Source organism: Elephas maximus, chromosome 5 (genome assembly GCF_024166365.1).
Source record: "Elephas maximus indicus isolate mEleMax1 chromosome 5, mEleMax1 primary haplotype, whole genome shotgun sequence".
Lineage (NCBI taxonomy): Eukaryota > Metazoa > Chordata > Mammalia > Proboscidea > Elephantidae > Elephas > Elephas maximus.
Genome location: NC_064823.1, coordinates 136252501 through 136276181, shown reverse-complemented (window position 1 = coordinate 136276181; position 23681 = coordinate 136252501). Strand labels below are relative to the sequence as shown.

Below are 23681 nucleotides of genomic sequence, written 5' to 3'. Positions count from 1 at the left end.
CCACTAGCCGCTTCTCAGGGGACAGATGTGGCAGCCTGCTTCTGTAAAGATTTATGGCCTTGGAAGCCCTATGGGGGCAGTTCTGCTGTGTCCTGTTGGGTCACTATGAGTTGGAATCGACTCGACAGCAATGGGTACATATACTGTGTGTGTATGTGTGGGCACGTGTGTGTGTGTGTGTTTCAGGAGAGGATTGAATGTTAAAGTTCTTTACTCAAAAGGACTGTTAATCCTTACCTTACCGATAAGGTACATCTTCCACAATAAAGAACTACTTAAAAACTAATTTTTAAAATAATGACAGTATTCACACTGGTTAGAAGGCATCAAAGTAAAAACATTCCTTAAGTAGGGGAAAGTAGGGGAAAGAAAGATATCACTAAAGGCTCTGCACTTGGAGAAATGCTGTGTTTTTAAGTTTCCTTTTGTACTATATATATTAGTTTTTCATAAAAGCTTACATCTTTTCTATTCATGTTTATTTCACATGAAAACAATAAGTGTTACACAGTATACCTGTAGTAAAAAAATCATAATCGCTCCTCTCCTTACCTGAGGACGATTGCATTACTGTTTAGATGTTTAAAATGTCTTTTTCTTGTTTAGATATTTGAATGGAGCAAAGATTTCTTTTACATCGTAATTTTTACTTAAGCTGATATTTAGTCGAAGGTGATTTACAATGTATAGAAAAGCCTGTGGTATATGTTAATTCTGTGTATGTTATTTTTCAGAAAGAATTCTTTGTAGAACTCAGCTTAAATACAGGACAGCTGGGTATAGATGATTCTACACAAGTGCCTCCTGGTTAGTATTTCTCTCATATGGCGTATAATTATGAAGAAAGTGGGTTTGAGGTTTGTCTTGCCATTTCCAAATGAATCTAGTATTGTTTCTAATATTTGAAAACTAAATATCCTTTTTGCCTCTCCTTGGGTTATTATCAATCATGGAATAGAATCTTCTGTGTTGTAATTATCAGAGTTCAGCTGGATTTTATAAGTATTTTTATTTGAAGGTCTTTAAAATAACTTTCAAAAGTGATTAGACATACAGAAATCATTTTGTTGGCAAAATCTTCATTGGCAAGACTCATATTTCCCTCTACAGCCATCACTAGTGTTATTATTTTTCATATCACTAAGTTAAGTGAATGCTAGCATCAACCTCAAGTAAATGTAGGTTTTAAAATTAGTATCTTTTAAACCTTAAGTGTCCAGATAATATCCCTGACTTTTTTTCTTTTTTGCGTAAGTAAGAGAGACAAGGTTGGTATATAGCTATGATAAAAAAAGAAGTAAAAACTGATTTAGAGTATGGGAAGCCTATATTGTAGAGTTTGGGAGGCATAGAAAAGGGGCCAGGGGAATGTTCTAGTCTTTCTTCTGCAATTGATTATGTGACTTGGACAAATAACTTTACATTTCTGGGTCTTTTTCCTCCTCTATAAAATAAGGGAGTTGGCAATATATTAATAACATTATAAATAATAGTTGAAAGTATCAATAATTGATGGTATCAATAGTTAACAGTATCAAGTTATTGATCACATATATGTTACATGTGTATTTTCCCATTTTAACCTCTCGGAACTTTAAGAAATGTGTTGTTACCATTTTTAAAAACTTCATTGATGTGTAATGCATATATTATTGTTAGTTGACATTGAGTCAGTTTCAACTCATGGCAACCCCATGTGTACAGAGTAGAACTGCTCCATAGGGTTTTTAAGGCTGTGGCATTTCAGAAGTAGATCCCCAGGCCTGTCATTGGAGGCATCGCTATGTGGGTTCAAACTGCCAACCTTTTGGCTAGGAGTCGAGTACTTAAGTATTTGTGCCACCCAGGGACTCCTATAATACAAATAGAAAAGTATATGTGTCATAAGAGGACAGCTCAATGAAATTTAACAAATTGAACACACCTGTGGGTGCAAACAGTTAATGCACTTGGCTGCTAACCAAAAGGTTGGTGTTTTGAGTTCACCCAGAGGCACCTTGGAAGAAAGGCCTGGTGATGTACTTTCAAAAAATCGGTTATTGAAAACTCTGAAGCCTACTTCTACTGTGACACACATTGGGTCTCCATGAGCTGGAATCAACTCAAAAGCAACTGGTATATTAAAATACAACCAGATCAATAAACAGCATCTGCTTGTTCTGTTTGAACGACTGCCTCTTGGTCTAAGTACAGGTTCCTCATGAGTACAATCAAGTGTTCTGGAATTCTCATTCTTTGCAATGTTACCCATAACTTGTTATGATCTGCACAGTCCAGCGCCAATGGCGTAGTCAATAAAACACAGGTAAACATCTTTCTGGTATTCTCTGCTTTCAGTCAAAATCCATCTGACATCTGACATTCTCTTCTGAATCCAACTTGAATTTCTGACAGTTCCCTGTCAATGTACTGAGCAATTATTTTTTGAATTATCTTCAGCAGAATTTTCTTGCATGTGATGTTAGTGATATTGTTCGATAATTTGCACATTCTGTTGGATCACCTTTCTTTGGAATGGTCACGTATATGTATCTTGTCATGGACTGAATTGTGACCCCCTAAAATATGTGCCAACTTGGCTAGGCTATGATTCCCAGTATTGTGTGATTGCCTGTCATTTTGTCATCTGATGTGATTTTCCTGTGTGTTGTTAATCCTACCTCTACGATGTTACTGAGGCAGGATTAGAGGCAGTTATGTTAATGAGGCAGAAATTAATCTACAAGAATAGGTTGTGTCTTAAGTCAATCTCTTTTGAGATGTAAAAGATAGAAGCCAGCAGAGAGACAGGGGACCTCATACCACCAAGCGAGAAGCACTGGAAGCATAGCATGTCCTTTGGACCCAGGGTCCCTGCACTGAGAAGTCCTAGACCAGGGGATGATTGATGACAAGGACCTTTCCCCAGAGCCGACAGAGAGAGAAAGCCTTCCCCTGGAGCTGGCACCCTGAATTCAGACTTCTAGTCTCCTAGACTGTGAGAGAATAAATTTCTGTTTGTTAAAGCCATCCACTTGTGGTATTTCTGTTATAACAGCACTAGATAACTAAGGGATCTCTTCCAGTCAGTTGGCCAAGTAGCTGTCTTCCAAATTTCTTGGTATAGACGAGTGAGTGCTTCCAGTGTTGCACCCATTTATTGAAATGTCTCAATTGGTATCCTGTCAGTTCCTGGATCATTGTTTTTTGCCAACGCCTTCAGTGAATCTTGAACTTCTTCCTTTCATACCATTGACTCTTGTTATGTTATTTCCAGAAATGGTTGAATATTGCTGAATTCTTTTTGGTACAGTGACTGTGTGTTCCTTCTATCTTTTATTGATGCTTCCTGCGTCATTTAATATTTTACCCATAGAGTCTTTCCATACTGCAACTCGAGGCTTGAATTCTTTCTTCAGTTCTTTCAGCTTGAGAAATGCTGAACATATCCTTCCTTTTAGTTTTCTAACTCCAGGTCTTTGCACATTTCATTATAATACTTTACTTTGTCTTCTTAAGCTACCCTTTGAAATCTTCTGTTCAGGTCTTTTACTTTATCATTTCTTCCATTCACTTTAGCTAGTCTACATTCTAGAGCAAATTTCAGAGTCTCTTCTGACATCCATTTGGTCTTTTCTCTCATTCTCGTCTTTTTTAATTTATTGTGCTTTAAGTGAAAGTTTACAAATCAAGTCAGTCTCATACAAAAATTTATATACCCTTGCTAGGTATTCCTGGCTACTCTCTCCCCTGATGAGACAGCACACTCCTCCTCTCCACCCTGTATTCCCTTTGTCCATTCAACAAGCTCCTGTTCCCCTCTGCCTTCTCATCTTGCCTCCAAACAGGAGCTGCCCACATAGTCTCATGTGTCTACTTGAGCCAGGAAGCTCACTCCTCACCAGTATCATTCTCTGTCTTATAGTCCAGTCCAATCCCTATCTGAAGAGTTGGCTTTGGGAATGATTCCAGTCTTGGGCTAACAGAAGGTCCAGGGACCATGACCTTTAGGGTTCCTCTAGTCTTAGCCAGACTATTAAGTCTGGTCTTTTTACAATAATTTGAGGTCTACATCCCACTGCTCACCTGTTCCATCAGGGATTTTCTGTTCGGTTCCCTGTCAAAGCAGTCATTGGTTGTAGCTGGGCACCATCTATTTCTTCTGGTCTCAGGCTGATGTAGTTTCTGGTTTATGTGGCCCTTTCTGTCACTTGGGCTCATATTTACCTTGTGGCTTTGGTGTTCTTCAGTGTTCTTCATTCTCCTTTGCTCCAGGTGGGCTGAGACCAATTGATGCATCTTAGACGGCTGCTTGCTAGTGTTTAAGACCCCAAATGCCACTCACCAAAGTGGGATGCAGAATGTTTTCTTAATACATTTTGTTAAGCCAGTTGACCTAGATGTCCCCTGAAACCATGGTCCCCAGGCCCCTGTCCCTGCTACTTTGGCCTTCAAAGTATTTGGTTGTATTCTCTCATTCCTGTCTTTTTAATGACATTTTGCTTTCTTCATGTATCGTGTTCATGATGTCATCCCACAACTCATCTGGTCTTCAGTCATTAGTGTTCAATGCATCAAATGTATTCTTGAGATGGTCTCTTAGATTCAGGTGGGGTATACTCAAGGCTATATTTTGGCTCTCATGGACTTGCCCCAATTTTCTTAAACTTCAACTTTAACTTCCATATGACCAATTGATGGTCACATGGCAAGCAGTAGAACCGAGATTAAAAACTAAGTAGTGTGTCTGTCAAATCTAATACACCATGTTCCTTCCCTCGCTACCCCCTTCAATTACCTTTCTTTTTAGTATTGGATAAGAGGTTGGCAGTTTGAATCCACCAGCCACTCCTTGGAAGCCCTATGGAGTAGTTCTGCTTTGTGCTGTAGGGACGCTATGAGTTGGAATCAACTCAATGGCAAAGGGTTTGTTTGTTTTTATTTTAGTATTGGGTATCTCATCTGCATACATATCTTAATGCATAGATAAAAGACATATAATCCCTGCCTTTGGGAAGATCTAGTGGGAAAATGACAGATAAAATTCATTATGGTGTTTGCTGTAATTGTATATAAGGAACAGTTGGAGCAGTGGAAAAAGCACCTAAGTCTGCTAGGAGGAGGCTGATAATCTCTTAGTTGATTCAGATGATTTTGCCGTCTCTACTTTTCAAAGAGAGGGTAGTAGTGGTTAAGTGATAGAATTCTCACCTTCCACTCTGGAGACCCAGGTTCGATTCCCAGCCAGTGCACCTCATGCAGCCACTACCCTTCAGTCGGTGGAGGCTTGCATGTTGCTATGATGCTGAACAGGTTTCAGAGGAGCTTCCAGACTGAGATGGACTAGGAAGAAAGGCCTGGTGATCTGTTTTGAAAATCAGCCAATGGAAACCCTATGGATTACAGTGGTCCATTCCAATGTTCATGTGGTCTCTAGGAGCTGGGGGCTGCCTTGACAACAGCTAACAACAACAGTTTTCAAAGAATTACTGCTGAAAATTGGGTTAAATTAGTGTTCATCCAATGAGATAGTTTTTAGTAACATAATTTTTAGATTTTTGCCTGACTTGAGAATTGTTAGGCAACAGTGTTATGAGAAAAAATAAAATGTGGTCACATATAACTGCTTTTGTCTAGAATTCACTATGTATGTATCTTTTATATACAAGTCAGGAGAAAAATCCTTACTACTGTAACATGGAATCTTTCTTTAACAACGGTTAAAAACATCAGGTCAATCCATTTTCCTACAGACTCACAGGTGTGTATTTATTTTGAATACACACACATGTACAGTCTTTGAAAACCATTATAAGACCTGTGTTAAAAGGGTGGGCAGGATTAGCATTCTTTCACAAGGCTTTAGGATATAGGGGGATCATACATCTGATATTAATTGCCTGAATATATATGTCTTAGTCATCTAGTGATGCCATAACAGAAATACCACAAAGAGAAATTTATTTTCTCCCAGTAAGGGAGGCTTAAAGTCCAAATTCAGGGTGTCAGCTCCAGGGGAAGTCTTTCTGTCTCTGTCAGCGTTCTCATCAATCATCCCCTGGTTGAGGTGCTTCTCAGGCACAGGGACCCTGGGTCCAAAGGATGCCCTCTGTTCCGGGCACTGCTTTCTTGGTGGTATGAGGTTCCCAGCTCTCTGCTTGCTTCCCTTTCCTTTTATCTCTTGAGAGATAAAAGGTGGTACAGGCCACACCCCAGGGAAACTACCTTTACCTTGGATCAGGGAGGTGACCTGAGTAAGGGTGATGTTACAATCCCACCCTAACCCTCTTAACGTAAAATTAAAACTACAAAATGGACCACAACCACACAGTCCTGGGAATCATGGCCTAACCAAGTTGATACACAATAGGGGGACATAATTCAATCCATGACAATATATAATAATGAATTTTATTAGATGAGATTTCTGCTAAATAGATATATTCTACAGCTTGTTATCTCTAAAAGAAGGAAGCACCTGCAGTTAGAGCATCATTGCTGAAGTGAGTTCCATGAAGCACTCATCAGATGCTCTGTTGTCAAGTGAAGTTGGGGAACAGCCGTGCCATATCCTTCTATAAGATAGGCAATTGCTATCTTTGCATCGTAAAGACTATGAGAAGTCCTAATAAGTAAACTGTTTTAGCTCAGCATCTCCCAAACTCATTTTACAAGAGAACATTTTTCCTGAGCAACACCAGAATTAGCTTATAGATTAAAAAATGCTGGTTCTCACTTCTTTGAAACTTTTATCTTTTCTTAGGCTAGAAAATGGCATTTGGAAAGGAAAATTACTGTGTTTCACATAATTGAGCAGTTAAATTCTGTAAAGAAGTCATTTTTAATCTTTTTATTTCATACTGCTTATGGTAATAAAACACTATTATCATCCAGTAATATCACTCACCTTTACTAGAGAAACGAATTGGCTGACAGATTTTGATCTTGGATTAGTAAGTCTTGGCATGCATAGCTCATTAAAATAAAACTGGTGCTGTTTTGTAGTCAACTGTTGAAATAAATATGTTTAAATACTTTAGTGATTGAAAGTGATTGTATGTTGGCAGGAACCCCAAGCGCATTAGTTGGTCATTATTAATCTGCTCTACTAATTACTTTGGAGACATTAGGAATAGAATAAAAAGACTAGGGTGCTTGTTGAAATATTCTATTTAGTAGACACCGGCTTTTTGGATTTTTTTAAAATCTAAAAATGTTATCTAACACTGAAAATAAACCAAATAAAACACTGAAAATAAACCAAACATACGTTCTTTCTTTGATTAAGAAAATCTTCTGATTTTACCTCAGTGTTTTAAATTATATATATGAAAACTAGATTTAAAAAAAATTCCAGTTAATATAAAACCGGCTGCCTCTATTATTCATTTTAGGCATAATGATGCAGTTTGGTCTGCATTTATTAGAGGTGCTTAAGAAAAAAAAAAAAATTTTTTTTTTAAGAAAACCAAACCAAACCCATTGCTGTCAAATCAATTTCCACTCATAGCAACCTTGTAGGACAGAATAGAACTGCCCCCTAAGGTTTCCAAGAAGCAGCTGGTGGATTAAAACTGCTGACCTTTTGGTCAGTAGCCATAGCTCCTAACCAGTACACTACCAGAGCTCCTAGAGATGCTGGTTGATGTTGTTAGGTGCCGTTGAGTCGGTTCCAACTCATAGTGACCCTATGTACAACAGAACGAAACACTGCCCAGTTCCTATGCTTATATTACCCTAATTCTGCCTTGGCCTATTCATTCCTCCTCACCCTATCGACCTCCATCCCTTTTCCTTCTTCCCAAGAGAGCTATAAGAAGTCCTGGTGATGCAGTGGTTAAGTGCTGGGCTGCTCTTGAAAGGTCAGCAGTTCAAATCCACCAGCGGCTCCATGGCAGAAAGATGTGGCTATGTGCTTCCGTAAAGAGTGCAGTCTTAGAAACCCTGTGGGGCAGTTCTACTCTATTCTGTATGGTCGCTTTGAGTTGGCATCGACTCGATAGCACATAACAACACAAGAGCTCTGTAAACAAGAAATATTAACAAATGGAAAATAAAAATACAATACCATTTTATGTTTAGGTGGGCTAAAGCTGGACATCACAGAGCTGGCTTTCTGGAAAACTGTGTTGAACTCTTAGTCCAGGACAGATCCCTCCCTCCTCCATGCCCAGATCTCACCACCAGCAGGCCACTGAGCCGTATTTGATAAGGACTCCAAAGTGCCTGGCATGAGCATTCTGGTTAGAAGAAAAGCAAGTACCAAGATGGCTGCCAGACTGCCAGGCAACCTATTTACTCTGCTTACTGAGTCACATGTAAGTTCATAACCTTTAATGCACAGTTATCCCATTTATCAGAAAAGATTGTCTAATTACTGTGCTGGAATCTAACAAATCCAATGAGTAGCTCCTCTCTTCTAAGGAGGTGAGGAGAAGGAATGGGGAGGGAAGATGAGAAACTGATATTCTCTGGGATGGGGAGAAGAACTAAATGTCTTCCCCCTCATGGTATCATAATCCTTTTATGTTTTTTTAAATTTTTAAATAACTCTTAATAGAAATATAATACACATACTGAAAAGTACACAAATCCTTAGTGTACAGATCAGTGAATCTTTACAAAGTGAACATAATTATGTAATCTCCAACCACATCAAGAAAAAGAATATCACCAGCATTCCAGAAACCCCCTTAAACATACTTCCATACTTTCCCACTTCCTGAGGTAACTGCTGTCTTGACTTCTAACATCACAGATTAGTTTTGCCTATTTTTGAGCCATATAAAAATGGATTATACAGTATGTACTCTTTTGTTTTTGACTTCTTTTGCTTAATATTGTTTATGAAGTCTCTAGTGTTGTATGTAGTTATAAATCATTTGTTCTCATTGCTCTATTATAATCCATTGTGTGAATATTCCACAATTTCTCCATTCTACTATTGATTCTCCCGTTGTTTCCACTATTTGGTTATTACCAATAATGCTGCTATGAATATTTTTGTACAGGTCTCTTGGTTTGTATATGGTGTAATTCTGAAGGATATATGCCAAAGAGTAATTGCATATGTTGATTGGATATGCATATGTTCGGAAGCCCCTGGGTGGCTCAAACAGTTAAGCGTTCGACTACTAGTCGAAAATTTGGTGGTTCAAACCCACCCAGAGGTTCTTGCAAAGACAGGCCTGGCAATCTGCTTCCAAAAGGTCATAGCCTTCAAAACCTATGGGGCAGATCTACTCTGCACACATGGGGACGCCAGAATCGAAATCGACTCCGTCTCAATTAACAACAATATGTATATGTTGAGCATATGTTCAACAATTAGTAGATATTGCCAAATATTTTTTCCAAATCGTTGCACTAATACACACTCCCACCAGCTTTGTATGAGAAGTCTGTTTGCTCCATATTCTTTGCATTTAGAATTGTCCATCTTTTTCATTTATAACTTTGTGGTGTATTTCTTAATGATCTTAATTGCATTTCCCTGATGACTAATGTGCTTGAGCACCTTTTCATATGCTTATTTGACTGGCCCTTGGGATCTCCTCTTTTGTGAAGAACCTGTTCAAGTCTTTTGCCTATTCGTGTAAGACAGTCTGTCTGTCTTATTGACTTACTGAGATAGGAGTTCTTTGCTGGATATATCCTCTCCCACTCTGTGGCTTAATTTTTCTCTCTCTTAATGGTATCTTTTGATAGACATTAGTTGTTTTTGTTTTAAATATGGTCTAGTTTATGAGTCTTTTTCCATTATCATTGGTACATATATATAAAAAAAAAATTTAACCTCCCCCATCATCTTTCAAGGTGGCATTTGTATAATGGGTTTTTGCCTATATAGTATTAAGCTTTTGCCAAATATACTTTAATGGTGGATTAGAGAGGAAGTGGGCCTTTGCAAGTGAAGCTGTCAACAAGTTTTGATTTTTTTTTTAAAGAAAAAAGTCAAAGGTGAATGAACACAGAAACATTGTGTTACGAGAAGATATTCTGTTTTATTTTAATAGAAGGAAAATTAGTTTATCAATTTTTTCTTCTTATTAAACTGACTTGATTCCCTTTTACTTTCTGTAAGCTTAAAATAGCTTAGAAAAAATTTTTTTTTCTACATATAAATGTTCTTCTAGTTTTTTATGGTGCCATTCAGCTTTAAAAATACTTAAGAGTATCAATACCAGAAAAAAATGTACCTAAGGTTGTGTGTACAAATATGTTGCTGATCATACTTGTGTCTTATAATTTTATTTTCTTTTAACATTTTTAGAACTTTTTGAAAATGAGCATGTACGGATAGGGCAGAAAGGTAAGCTTTTGATTATGATTATTACAATTTCTGAAAAATCAGATAGTCCTAAGTGAATGTCTATATTATATACCCCAAACTGAACTTTAATCTCTGAAAAGAATAAAAACTTAAACAGGAATAATATTTAACCATTACAAATAACATAACGGGACTCTTTATAAAGAGGGGAAATGCATCATTTAGGCTTTATCAATAAATGTCAGATAAAGAAGTAAACAGCTGGTTCACTGAAAGGGAATAATAAATTCAGATACACATCCCTCAGGGATGGCTAGCTTAATCCTTTCAGCAGTAGAATTTCATTTTAAAATCAAAGAGGCAGGTTCTCTTCAATGCGCCCACACGCTTCTTGTTAGAGGTAATAGGAATATGCTCCTGCATCAGGAGGAGATATAACTGTCAGCTTCCTGATGACTGTCCACAAGGTAAGATTTAATAGCCAATGCTGCTTTTAGTCTTTTGTGGAATAATATTTCCCTATCCCTTGAAGATTTTTTTCCCTTGTTTTTATAAATCCTATTTTGTCTTTGAAATAGGAAGTACAGATAAGCCTTTGTATCAGAATGAACCTTCTATGGCCATTATACTGTCAGTTACCAAGCTCCCTAGTTCAATTTTTCAAAATCGTATTTATTTAAAAGACTTCATTTATATGATTTAGCTCTTTGGCTAAACACAATTGCAAATTAAAGAATATGTTTCCTCTCTTTTATTTAATGTGGTCCCTTTGCTTCTTCTGGTCGTGTCTTTTTATTTAGTACAGTTATTTTCCCTTGCTTTTCAAGAAGAGAATAGAAGAAAACAGTTCTGTTAGACAAACATCAGCAGCTGGCTTGCCTGTCTGTCTTCCCTGTCTTTATTTCCAGTTTAAATAGCTGATGTTTTCATTAAAAGAAATGAAAATGAAAGCAAAGGGATAATGTGTTAATTTTGTGAACTTGGCTGCTTAAGAATAATTTCTGGCTTTCTTAAAAAGTTATCGGATCTTTTTTTGTTTTTACTTCTTAAAGAATTCTTATTTTCTGTTAATTTTAGCCGTTGGCTAATAAGCCATTTATTAGAATAGACATCTTAGATCCTTAGACATTATAACTTGCAGCCATTATACTTCACATACCATACTACTTCCAAGTACTAGAACATTCATGGATTAGTAGAATATGCTTAAGAACTTTGGGGTTTCTGTAGATGTGACTTCACTTGATGATGGAATCCAAAAATTACCACATATATGCATTGCTAATGTCAGGTGCCTAGCGCTATCCCAGAAAAAACCCAGTGCCATCGATAGCGCTATTAGTGAAAGTAAAGTAAGCTCAAGGTACCTACATTAAAAAGCTTTTATCAGACTGGGTAGGAGATAAAAGAGCTTAAGACTTGAAACTGATAAGATTGTAAATAGGGCCACATCAAAATTCAGAGAGTAAAAATAGGATTGTCAAGAAATGACGTAGTTATAACCATAAAGACTAAGTGTTGGTTTCCTTGGAGATTTTTAATTAAAGATTTCGGTGTTATTTCTTACTTTATGGATTTCTAATGAGATTTTAATATACTTTTGACAGTTCTAGAAGAACAAGATAGTGCTGCTGCTCAACAGTATATCAGACAAGGAAGCCCCACAGCACTTAGAGCTGAATTGTGGACTCTCATTTTGAATATTTCCAGTCAACCTGAGGTAAGGAGGAGAAAGGATGGGTCAAATTTGAGCTACAGATGTTTATTTTTCAAAGATCAGATATTCAAAATAGATATACATGTGTTTCTTAGTTTAATATTTACCCCCCACCCTTCATATTTCCAAATTCATTGTAGTTTTGGGTTCTAAGACAAGATTACTTTATAACTTAATTACTGTGTCTTAACATAGAATTTTTTCTTCTTAATAATTCATTAGACAGGTGAATTTATATGTACAACAGAATAACTAAAATTTCGAGAAATGGAGTATAACAATTTAGAACAGTGAAAATGTGTGGTAGAATTGGGATGTTAGAACAGGCAGAAATAAAGATGGGTAACTCAATATGTGTGAATGAATGCTTTGTCCTTCCAGTTACTTTGAAATATACATTATTCTTATGGTTCTAAAAATTGACAGATTGTGTGGGTTATTTTTTCTAAGTATAAGAACTTTTATTCTAGGAAATAAACTTAACATGAAAAGAAATCACAAACGGAAAAGTAATGGATTCAATAAAGAAAAATTTTGTAAGACATTGATTCCTTTTGAAGTATTCTTAGTGGGGATTCCTTTTTTTATATTAAGCCCAATAATCATGTAAGTCACCCATTTAAAAAATGTAATTAATTTGAACCTAATAGTTACCTGCCCTAGTGATTAAAAACGTCAGTTTTTGAAGTATGTACACCTGGTTTCAACTAACTCCCCCCAACTTACTAGAAATATGTCATTGAGGAAGTTACTTAAATTTCTTCAACACTCAGTTTACCAATACTTAAACAGCACAGAGTTATTGTGAGAATTAAATAAAATAATTTATGTTAGTCTTTTAACATAGTGCCTGGTACATAAATGGTCACCATTAAAGATAGAAATCGTGTTGTTTTCAGGTGCTGTTGAGTCGGTTCTGACTTATAGTGACCCTATGCACAACAGAATGAAACACTGCCCAGTCCTGTGCCTTCCTTAAAGTCATTGTTAGGCTTACACCCATTGTTTCAGCCACTGTGTCAATCTACCTCTTTGAGGGTCTTCCTCTTTTCTGCTGACCCTGTACTTTACCAAGCATGATATCCTTCTCCAGGGACTGAGCCCTCCTGACAACATGTCCAAAATATGTAAGATGCAGTCTTGCCATTCTTGCTTCTAAGGAACATTCTGGCTGCACTTCTTCCAAAACAGATTTCTTTGTTCTTTTGGCAGTCGATGGTATATTCAATATTCTTCGCCAACACCACTATTCAAAGGTGTCAATTCTTCGGTCTTCCTTATTCACTGTCCCGCGTTCACATGCATATGAGGCAATTGAAAATACCGTGGCTTGGGTCAGGTCAGGCGCACTTTAGTCTTCAATGTGATGTCTTTGCTTTTCAACACTTCAAAGAGGTCCTTTGCAGCAGATTTGCCCAATGCAATGCATCTTTTGATTTTTTGACTACTGCTTCCATGAGTGTTGATTATGGATCCAAGTAAAATGAAATCCTTGACAACTTCGATCTTTTCTCCATTTATCATGATGTTGCTTTTTGGTCCAGTTGTGAGGATTTTTGTTTTCTTTATGTTATGTTGAGGTGTAATCCATACTGAAGGCAGTGCCTTTGATCTTCCTTAGTAAGTGCTTCCAGTCCTCTTCACTTGCAGCAAGCAAGGTTGTGTCATCTGCATAATGTAGGTAGTTAATAAGTCTTCCTGCAATCCTGATGCCCCATTCTTCTTCATATAGTCCAGCTTCTCGGATTATTTGCTCAACGCACAGATTGAATAGGTATGGTGAAAGGATGCAACTCTGATGCACACGTTTTCTGACTTTAAACCACTCAGTATCCCCTTGTTCTGTCCAAACACCTGCCTCTTGATCTATGTACAGGTTCCTCATGAGCACAATTTAGTGTTCTGGAATTCCCATTCTTTGCAATGTTATCCATAATTTGTTATGATCCACACAATCAAATGCCTTTGTGTAGTCAATAAAACACAGGTAAACATCCTTCTGGTATTCTCTGCTTTCAGCCAGGATCCATCTGACATCAGCAATGATATCCCTGGTTCCATGTCCTCTTCTGAATCTGGCCTGAATTCCTGTCAATTCCCTGTCGATATACTGCTGCAGCCGCTTTTGAATGATCTTCAGCAAAATTTTGCTTGCATGTGATATTAATGGTATTGTTCTATAATTTCTGCATTTGGTTGGATCACCTTTCTTGGGAGTAGGCATAAATATGGACCTCTTCCAGTCAGTTGGCCAGGAAGCTGTCTTCCATATTTCTTGACATAGACGAGTGAGCACCTCCAGTGCTACACCCGTTTGTTGAAACATCTCGATTGATATTCTGTCAATTCCTGGGGAGTTGTTTTTTGCCAATGCCTTCAGTGTAGCTTGGACTTCTTCCTTCAGTACCATCGATTCCTGATAATATGCTACCTATTGAAATGGTTGAACATCAACTAATTCTTTTTGGTATAATGACTCTGTGTATTCCTTCCATCTTCTTTTGATGCTTCATGTGTTGTTTAATATTTTCCCCATAGAATCCTTCAGTATTGTAAGTCAAGGCTTGAATTTTTCTTCAGTTCATTCAGCTTGAGAAACACCAAGCGTATTCTCTTTTGGCTTTCTGTCTCCAGCTCTTTGCATATGTCATCATCATACTTTACTTTGTCTTCTCAAGTTGCCCTTTAAAATCTTCTGTTCAGTTCTTCATCATTTCTTCCTTTGCTTTAGCTGCTTGATGTTCGAGAGCAAGTTTTAGAGTCTCCTCTGACATCCATCTTGGTCTTTTGTTTCTTTCCTGTCTTTTCAATGACATCTTGCTTTCTTCATGTATGACATCTTTGATGTCATTCCACAACTTGTCTTCGGTCGTTAGTGTTCAACGCGTCAAATGTATTCTTGAGGTAGTCTCTAAATTCAGGTGGGATATACTCAAGATCGTAATTTGGCTCTTGTGGACTTGCTCTGATTGTCTTCTGTTTCAACTTGAACTTGCATATTAGCAACTGATGGTCTGTTCCACAGTCAGCCCCAGGCCTTGTTCTGACTGATGATATTGAGCTTTTCCATCATCTCTTTCCACAGATGTAGTCTGTTTGATTCCTGTGTGTTCCATCTGGCAAGTCGCCACTTATGTTGGTGAAAGAAGGTATTTGCAATGAAGAAGCCATTGATCTTGCAAAATTCTATCATTTCATCTCCACCATTATTTCTGTCACCAAGGCCATATTTTCCAACTACCGATCCTTATTGTTTCCAACTTTCGCGTTACAATCACCAGTGATTATCAGTGCATCCTGATTGTATGTTTGATCCATTTCAGACTGCAGAAGTTGATAAAAATGTTCAATTTCTTCATCTTTGGCCATAGTGGTTGGTGTGTAAATTTGAATAATAGTCATATTAACTGGCCTTCCTTGTAGGCGTATGGATATTATCCCATCATTGATGGCATTGTACTTCAGGATAGATCTTGAAATGTTCCTTTCGATGATGAATGCAACACCATTCCTCTTCAAGATATCATTCCCAGCATAGTAGACTATATGATGGTCTGATTCAAAATGGCCAATACTAGTCCATTTCAGCTCACTAATGCCTAGGATATCTATTTTTATGTGTTCCATTTCATTTTTGATGATTTCCAATTTTCCTAGATTCATGCTTTGTACCTTCCAGGTTCCGATTATTAATGGATGTTTGCAGCTATTTCTTCTCATTTTGAGTCATACCACATCAGCAAATGAAGGTCCCGAAAGCTTTACTTCCATCCACGCCATTAAGGTCGACTCTACTTTGAGGAGGCAGCTCTTTCCCAGTCATGTTTTGAGTGACTTCCAACCTGGGGGGCTCATCTTCTGGCACTATATCAGACAAAGTGCCACTGCTACTCACAGGGTTTTCACTGTCTAATTCTTTTCAGAAGTAGACTGCTGGGTCCTTCTTCCTAGTCTGTCTTAGTCTGGAAGCTCAGCTGAAACCTGTCCTCCATGGGTGACCCTGCTGGTATCTGTATACCAGTGGCTTTGCTTCCAGCATCACAGCAACATGAAAGCTCCCAGAGTATGACAAACTGACAGACATGTGGGGGATAGTAATCATAGTAATTATATGTTATGTATACTTATGTTCATAATAGATTATAATAATGCTTGATTTTCTTAAAAACTGCATCATTATAAATCATAGTTAATTTATAACATAATTGTACCTAATATGTAATTACTGTGATTACTATCCCCCACGACAAACTGACAGGTAAGTGGGGGATAATAATCATAGTAATTGCATATTAGGTACAATTATGTTATAAATTATCTATGATTTATAATGATGCAGTTTTTAAGAAAATCAAGCATTATTGCAGTCTGTGATGAAAACTGTACCTCTAACCTTTGCAAATTATGCATACGTGTGTGTATGAATGTGTGTTTGTGTGTTCTAAATCTGCCTCTGTGAACAGCACTGTCAAAATCACTTGCTTCTTTACAGAAAAAAAAAAAGCTTGTAATTTATGTGAAAGAAGCTTTAGACCAAATGATAATATTGCTCTTTGGTGGTGGCACTTGAGAAGATAGTTTCAAAATAGATTTGAGTGTATGTTGAGCACTTACAAAGGAGTCCCTGGGTAGCACAAATGGTTAAGCACTTGGTTACTAACTGTGAAAGGTTGGCGGTTTGAATCCACCCAGAGGCTCCTCGGTAGAAAAACTTAGCGATCTGCTTCCAAAACGTCACAACCATGAAAACCCTATGGAGCGCAGTTCTGCTCTGCAATGTATGGAGTTGCCGAGGGTTGGAATCAGCTCAGCAGCAACTGGTTTGTTTTTCTGGTTGAGGGCACTTGTGAACGGATCCACTCTTGGAGAGGAGGATGTAACCTTTCCACCCCTCCCCCCCCCCCTACACAGCTGACCTACCAGCTTTGCTGTTTGGGAGTTAGATGAACAAATCCTGTCTCTTTGCAGAGGAAGTGTTGCCATTTCAAAAACAAATTTAAAAGTTTTCTAAAAATATTATCCTAGAATAAAAGTAGTAATCTCAGATAATGATTATGTATTACAATGTTCAAAGGTGATTTTTACACTAAATTTGGAGCTGGTAGTCCTTTTCATTTTCTAAATACAAAATGCCAACTCTATTTAATGTCTGTAAGTAGGAATTAACATTTTCAGAAAAGCAGCCTTGATTTTATTGAGTAAAATACTGTCCATAACTTATTCTAAGCTGTAAAATCAGTGACCTCAAAGACCTATAGCAGTTCCAAAATAATTGTCTGTAGGTGGTATGTTAGAGGGAGAAAGAGAAGAAGGGGGGGTGGGGAGGTAGTGGAGTGAATACTTCTGATCAGCATTGCTTGATCAAAAACTTTTTGTCCACTTATTTTTCAGTCGCTTAAAATAAACTACGTGTATAATTGCAATCATAGTTGAGAAGTTAGAGACATAAACAGAATATTTCACATTTCACACCAGTAAAGCCATCCTTTAAAATCTTATCACAATGGAAATACTTTAAATTCCTAGCAGTTAATTTATTTTGTACTGTTATATTTCATCTTCACTAGAACATTCTTTAACTGTGTTTTTTTTTTTATTAAAAGAATACATGATAAGTTTAAAAGGATTGTGTTTGTATATTTTCTTTTCTACAAACCTCTAGGTTTGTGTCAAAATATCTGTGTTTAGTAAACATTATTCACATTTAAAATTTTTTTGTTTAAGTTTAGTACTTAAAGAAAGATAAAAATTTTCTTATACTTTACATACTTGCTTACTGATACAATGTTATTGTTGTTTGGTGCCGGCGAGTCAGTTCTGAACTCATAGTGACCGGCGAGTCAGTTCTGAACTCATAGTGACCCTGTGAACAACAGAGCCAAACACTGCTTGGTCCTGCACCATCCTCACAATTGATGTTATGCTTGAGTCCATTGTCGCATCTGCTGTGTCAGTCTGTCACCTTGCACTTTACCAAGTGTGATGTCCTGGTCCCTCCCCATAACATGTTTGACGTACTTGAGACAAGTGTTGCTATCCTTGTTTCTAAGGAGCATTCTGACTGTACTTCTTCCAAGACAGATTTGTTCATTCTTTTGGCAGTCTGCAGTATATTCAGTATTCTTAAACAACACCATAATTCAAAGGTTTCAGTTCTTCTTCAGTCTTCCTAATTCATTGTCCAGCTTCCAGATGCATATGAGGCAGCTGAAAATACCGTGGCTTGGGTCTGGTGTATCTTAATCCTCAAAGTGACATCTTTGCTGTGTAACATTTTCAAGAGGCCTTTTGCAGCAGATTTGCCCAATACAATACATTCATTTGACTTCTTGACTGCTGCTTCCATGGGCGTTGATTGTGGATCCAAGTAAAATGAAACCCATGGCAACTTCAGTCTTTTCTCTGTTTATCATGATGTTGCTTATTGGTCCAGTTGTGAGGATTTTTGTTTTCTTTATGTTGAGGTGCAATCTGCACTGAAGGCTGTGGTCTTTGGTCTTCACCAGTAAGTGCTTCAAGTCCTCTTAGCTTTCAGCAAGCAGTGTTCTGTCATCTGCATATTGCAGGTTATTAATGAGTCTTTTACCAGTCCTGATGACTTGGTCTTCACCACATAGCTCAGCTTCTCAGATTATTTGCTCAGCATACACCTTGAATACATATGGTGAAAGGATACAACCCTAATGCACAGCTTTCCTGATTTTAAACTATATAGGTTCCTCACCAGCAAAATGAAATGCTCTGAAATTCCCATTCTTCACAATTATCTGTAATTTGTTATGATCCACTCAGTCAGGTGCCTTTGCATAGTCAATAAAATACAGATAAACATCTTCCTGGTATTCTCTGCTTTCAGCCAAGATCCATCTGACAACAGCATTGATATCTGTTGTTCCACATTCTGTTCTGAACCTGAGCCTTGTTTTTTGCCAATGCCTTCAATGCAGCTTGGACTTTTTCCTTTAGTACCATTGGTTCTTGATCATGTGCTACCTCCTGAAATGGCTGAACGTCGACTGATTCTCTTTGGTACAATGACTCTGTGCATTCCTTTCATCTTCTTTTGATGCTTCCCACGTCATTTAGTATTTTCCCCATAGCATCTTCCAATACTGCAACTCGAGGTTTGAGTTTTTTTTTCTTCAGTTGTTTCAGCTTGAGAAATGCTGAGCATGTTCTTCTCTTTTGGTTTTCCAACTCCAGGTCATTGCACGTTTTTATTTTAATACTTTGTCTTCTTAAGCCAACCTTTGAAATCTGTTCAGCTCTTTTACATGATCATTTCTTTCATTCCCTTTAGCTTCTGTACATTCAAAAGCAACTTTCAGAGTCCCTTCTGACATCCATTTTAGTCTTTTCTTTCTCTCCTGTCTGTTTAATGACTTCTTGCTTTCTTCATGTATGATATCCTTGATGTCATTCCACAACTCATCTGGTCTTCCGTTTTAGTGTTCAGTGTGTTAAATTTTTTCTTGAGATGGTCTTTAAATTCAGGTGGAATATACTGAAGGTCATATTTTAGCTCATGTGGACTTGCTCTAATTTTCGTCAGCTTCAGTTTGAATTTGCTTGTGAGCAATTGATGGTCTGTTTTGCAATCAGCCCATGGCCTTGTTCTGTCTGATGATATTGAGCCTCTCCATCATCTCTTTCCACAGATATAGCCGATTTGATTCCTGTGTGTTCAATATGGTGAGATTCACGTGTATAGTCACTGTTTATGTTGCTGAAAAAAGGTATCTGCAATGAAGAAATCATAGGTCTTGGAAACTCTACTGTGCAATCTCCCACGTCATTTCTATCACCAAGGCCATATTGTCCAACTACTGATCCTTCTTCTAGTTTCCAACTTTTGCATTCCAATTACCAGTAATTATCAATGTATCTTGATTGCATGTTTGATCAATGTCAGACTGCAGAAGTTGGTAAAAATCTTCAATTTCTTCATATTTGGCCTTAGTGGTTGGTGCATAAATTTGAATAATAGTCGTATTAACTGGTTTTCCTTGTAGATGTGTGGATACAGGCAGTGTTGTAGTTCAGGATAGATCTTGAAATGTTGTTTTTGATGATGTAATGTGACAATGTTCCTCTTGAGTTTGTCATTCCTGGCGTAGTAGATCATATGACTGTCCAATTCAAAATGGCCAACACCAGTCCATTTCAGCTCACTAATGCCTAGGATATCGATCTTTATGTGTTCCATTTCATATTTGACAACTTCCAATTTTCCTAGATTCATGCTTCATACATCCATGTTCCAATTATTAATGGATGTTTGCAGCTCTTTCTTCTCATTTTCAGTTGTGCTACATCAGTAAATGAAGTCACCTGAAGCTTTACTCCAGCCATGTCATTAAAGTCAACTATACTTTGAAGTGAGTGTTCTTCCCGATTGTATTTTAACTGCCTCCAGTCTGAGGGGCTCATGTCTGGCAGTATATCAGACAATATTTCACTGCTATTTATAAAGTTTTCACTTGACCAATTTCTTTCGGGATTGGACTGCCAGGTCCTTCTTCCTTGCCTGTCTTGGTCTGGAAGCTCCCCTGAAACCTGTCCACCATAGGTGACTCTGCTGGTATTTGAAATACTGGTGGCATAGCTTCCAGCATCACAGCAACACATAAGCCACAGCAGTACAATAAACTGACAGGAAAGTGGTGGACTGCAAGTGGTGGGTTGATAAAATAGCCAAACCAAAAAGCAAACCCAGTGCTGTCGAGTCGATTCCAACTCATAGCAACCCTGTAGGACAGAGTAGAACTGTCCCATAGGATTTCCAAAGCTATAAATCTTTATGGAAGCAGACTGCCATATCTTTCTACCACAGAGTGGCAGGTGGAGTCGAACTGCGAACTTTCTGCTTGCAGCTGAGCATTTTAACCACTAGACCACCAGTGGTCTTTAAAATATCCAAGACTAGTATTAATTTAACATTTTCTTCAGTGATTTCTTAATAAGGTTGTTCACAACCTTACCTCAGCCCACAGTGCCTGACTTTCCTAGTCAGCTGTCTGACTTAGTCTCCACAGTACCTATCTCCAGCCTCCACTCTTCTCAACCATTTCTCTTCAGAGTCTTAGAAAAAGATCTCTCCTCCTTCTACCCAGAGAAAACAGCAGTCATTAGAAGAAAAAACTCATTCCAATTCAGTCCACAACCTATGAACTCAATGCATCAGTACCTGTTCTTTCTCCCTTATACTTTTATCTGGCAGCATTTCACCCAGCTGACTGCTCCTTTCTTGAAAATTCCATTGGCTTTTGTGACACGGTGTTCTTTCTGGCATTCCTCAGTGGAGAGTGTTCTTGGTTTTTTAAGTTAGGGTGCTGTGGTGGTCTGTCTCTTCTCATCCATGCATTCCTTGGAGAATCTCATCAACTCCCACAGCTTCAGTTACCAGTTACTCCCAGATCTCTCTTTCCTGAGCTTCAGATGCAACTCTGTAGTTCACAAAAGCACCTCAAATTCAGATGTCCAAACTTTTCCTGGGTTCCCTTTCTCGGTACCACTGTACACTGAGGTGCCCCAGCCAGAAATTTTGGGTCATGTCTAACTTATTTCTACCTGATTCCCATATTATGTTAGTAATTCCCTCTTGATTTAACTCCTAAATGTATTTTAAATCCAACTATTTTTTATTTCTCTATAGCCACATTACTACCACTCCATTTCAGAACACCATCATCATTGTATTGTTATTTTATTAACTCATTCAACAAATATTTATTCAGTACCTTCTTTGTGCCATGTACTGTTCTGAGTACTATTCTGGGCACCATACCTAGTATATAAAATATACTTAGTAATACTTGTTGAATAACTTAATATTTAATTTTTAAAAAGCCCAGTGATATAAATATTAGATATTAACAAAGCCTACTCCTGTGGTCACTAAACTATATTTTGGAGAGTGCTACCCAATAAGATTAGTAAATGTTACCAGATCAAGAATTGTGATTAATATAGCAAGCACCTCTTTCACCATATCAAATGCTTAGAGGAGTCTAGCTCATATTTTGTTGTCATTCTATTCCAGAAAATGATTTAGTAACTGAACTGACTTAAGATTCCCAGAGCCATGCAAGTAACTGCCTCAACAATTTCAATTTTAGCAGAGTTATGTGACAGTCATTTTAGGGGTACTGGGCAGCTCCCTCTCCAGTTCCCCAAAATGGCTATACCAAACTTTTACCATTCCATTTCAAACTTTATACCTTATCCCTGTTCCATTCTTTCCCAACAGGTGATCTTGTTTTCTATTTCACTGTAAAAAAATATTGAACTAATTAATGGCTCCCTTAATTTTCTTTTTTTATCTTTACCTTACCACCATCTCGAAGGAAGAAGTGTATTTCTTTTATCTAAGACTCTACTTGTGCCTCCTTTTTTCATTCTGAAATATTTCTTCTGAAACTTAACCTATTCTTCTCTACTTGCTTTTTCCCCCAGCATTGTACACTCTCAGGCCTTTTGTATAAGGAATAAAAGTAAACGTTAAAACCTGTGTCTTCCTTGGCTATCTCCCTATCCTTCTATTTCCTTTCATAGCTAAGCCTTCGGAGATAACAGTTTATTCTAGATGTTCCTACTTCCTTAGTCTCATTCATTGCTCAGTCTATCAACAGGGTGGCATACGCGCTACTCACTGCATGACTACAATTCTAAAGCAGTATTTTTTTTTTTTTTCAGATATCTTTAGGACCTACTTTATGTAGGGGATATAAAAATCTTTGATAAGATGTCAAATAGTTCAATAAAAATACGTCCATAATAATTCTCAAGAGTATTAGAAGAATAGTCCTCTAATAGAGAAGGCTATCCTCTTTGGCCAAGAATGTGGCTTAGAGAACTATTGAGGGAAGAAGGGACACTAGCCTGGCCAACAAGCATCAGCTGAGTCAATGAGTGAGTGGGGTGGTGGGTGTCACAGCCGTATGACTGTCACATCACCATGTGTTATTATATATAATTACATATAATACCAGTAGTTGTCAAGTGGCATTGATAAAATTCAGTAGCCACTTCTAAATCAAATCTTTAAATTAAATAGAATACTGAAACATCATAAAGACTGCTTGCCAGTACTAACAAGAATTATCAAGCTAAATGGAGAAATGCTGAAGTTCTTTTCATTAAACTTGACACTAAGGCAGTAATACTATTACCAGTGTTATTTATCATAGCTTTTGAGGTCCTAGCTAATGCAATGCGATACAGAAATGAATTATTAGTTTATGCAATGGGAAAAAAGAGATGGTCATTGTCTTTGCAGATGATTATGATTGTATACTCAGAAAACCCAAAAGATTAAAAAGAAAAGAGCTAGCATAATTAAAAAGAAATTTTGGTAAGAATAAAAAAAAAAGACATCAGAGGGATATAAAATAAATATACAAAGGTCAATTTTTTCAATACTATCAATAACAAATTAGAAATGTTGTTGTTAGGTGCTGTCAAGTAAGTTCCGACCCTTAGGGACTCTGTGCACAACAGAAGGAAACACTGCCCAGTCCTGCTCCATCCTTACAGTCGTTGTTGTGCTTGAGCTCATTGTTGCAGCTACTGTGTCAGTCCACCTCGTTGAGGGTCTTCCTCTTTTTGTCTGTCAGTTTGTCGTACTGTGGGAGCTTGCATGTTGCTGTGATCCTGCTGGTATTCAGATACCAGCAGGATCACCCATGGAGGACAGGATTCAGCTGAGCTTCC

General features: G+C 37.6%; 1 protein-coding gene across 2 annotated transcripts in view; it reads left to right on the top strand.

Moving 5' to 3' along the window:
• Positions 1-23681, top strand: part of TBC1D19 (TBC1 domain family member 19) — a 165566-nt gene that overhangs the window by 69481 nt on the left and 72404 nt on the right. For both annotated transcript variants that reach the window (XM_049886400.1, XM_049886401.1), the window contains 3 exons: positions 735-807; positions 10253-10291; positions 11860-11972. In XM_049886400.1, coding sequence (XP_049742357.1) covers positions 735-807; positions 10253-10291; positions 11860-11972 — 225 coding nt within the window. The remainder of the gene's footprint in view (positions 1-734; positions 808-10252; positions 10292-11859; positions 11973-23681) is intronic.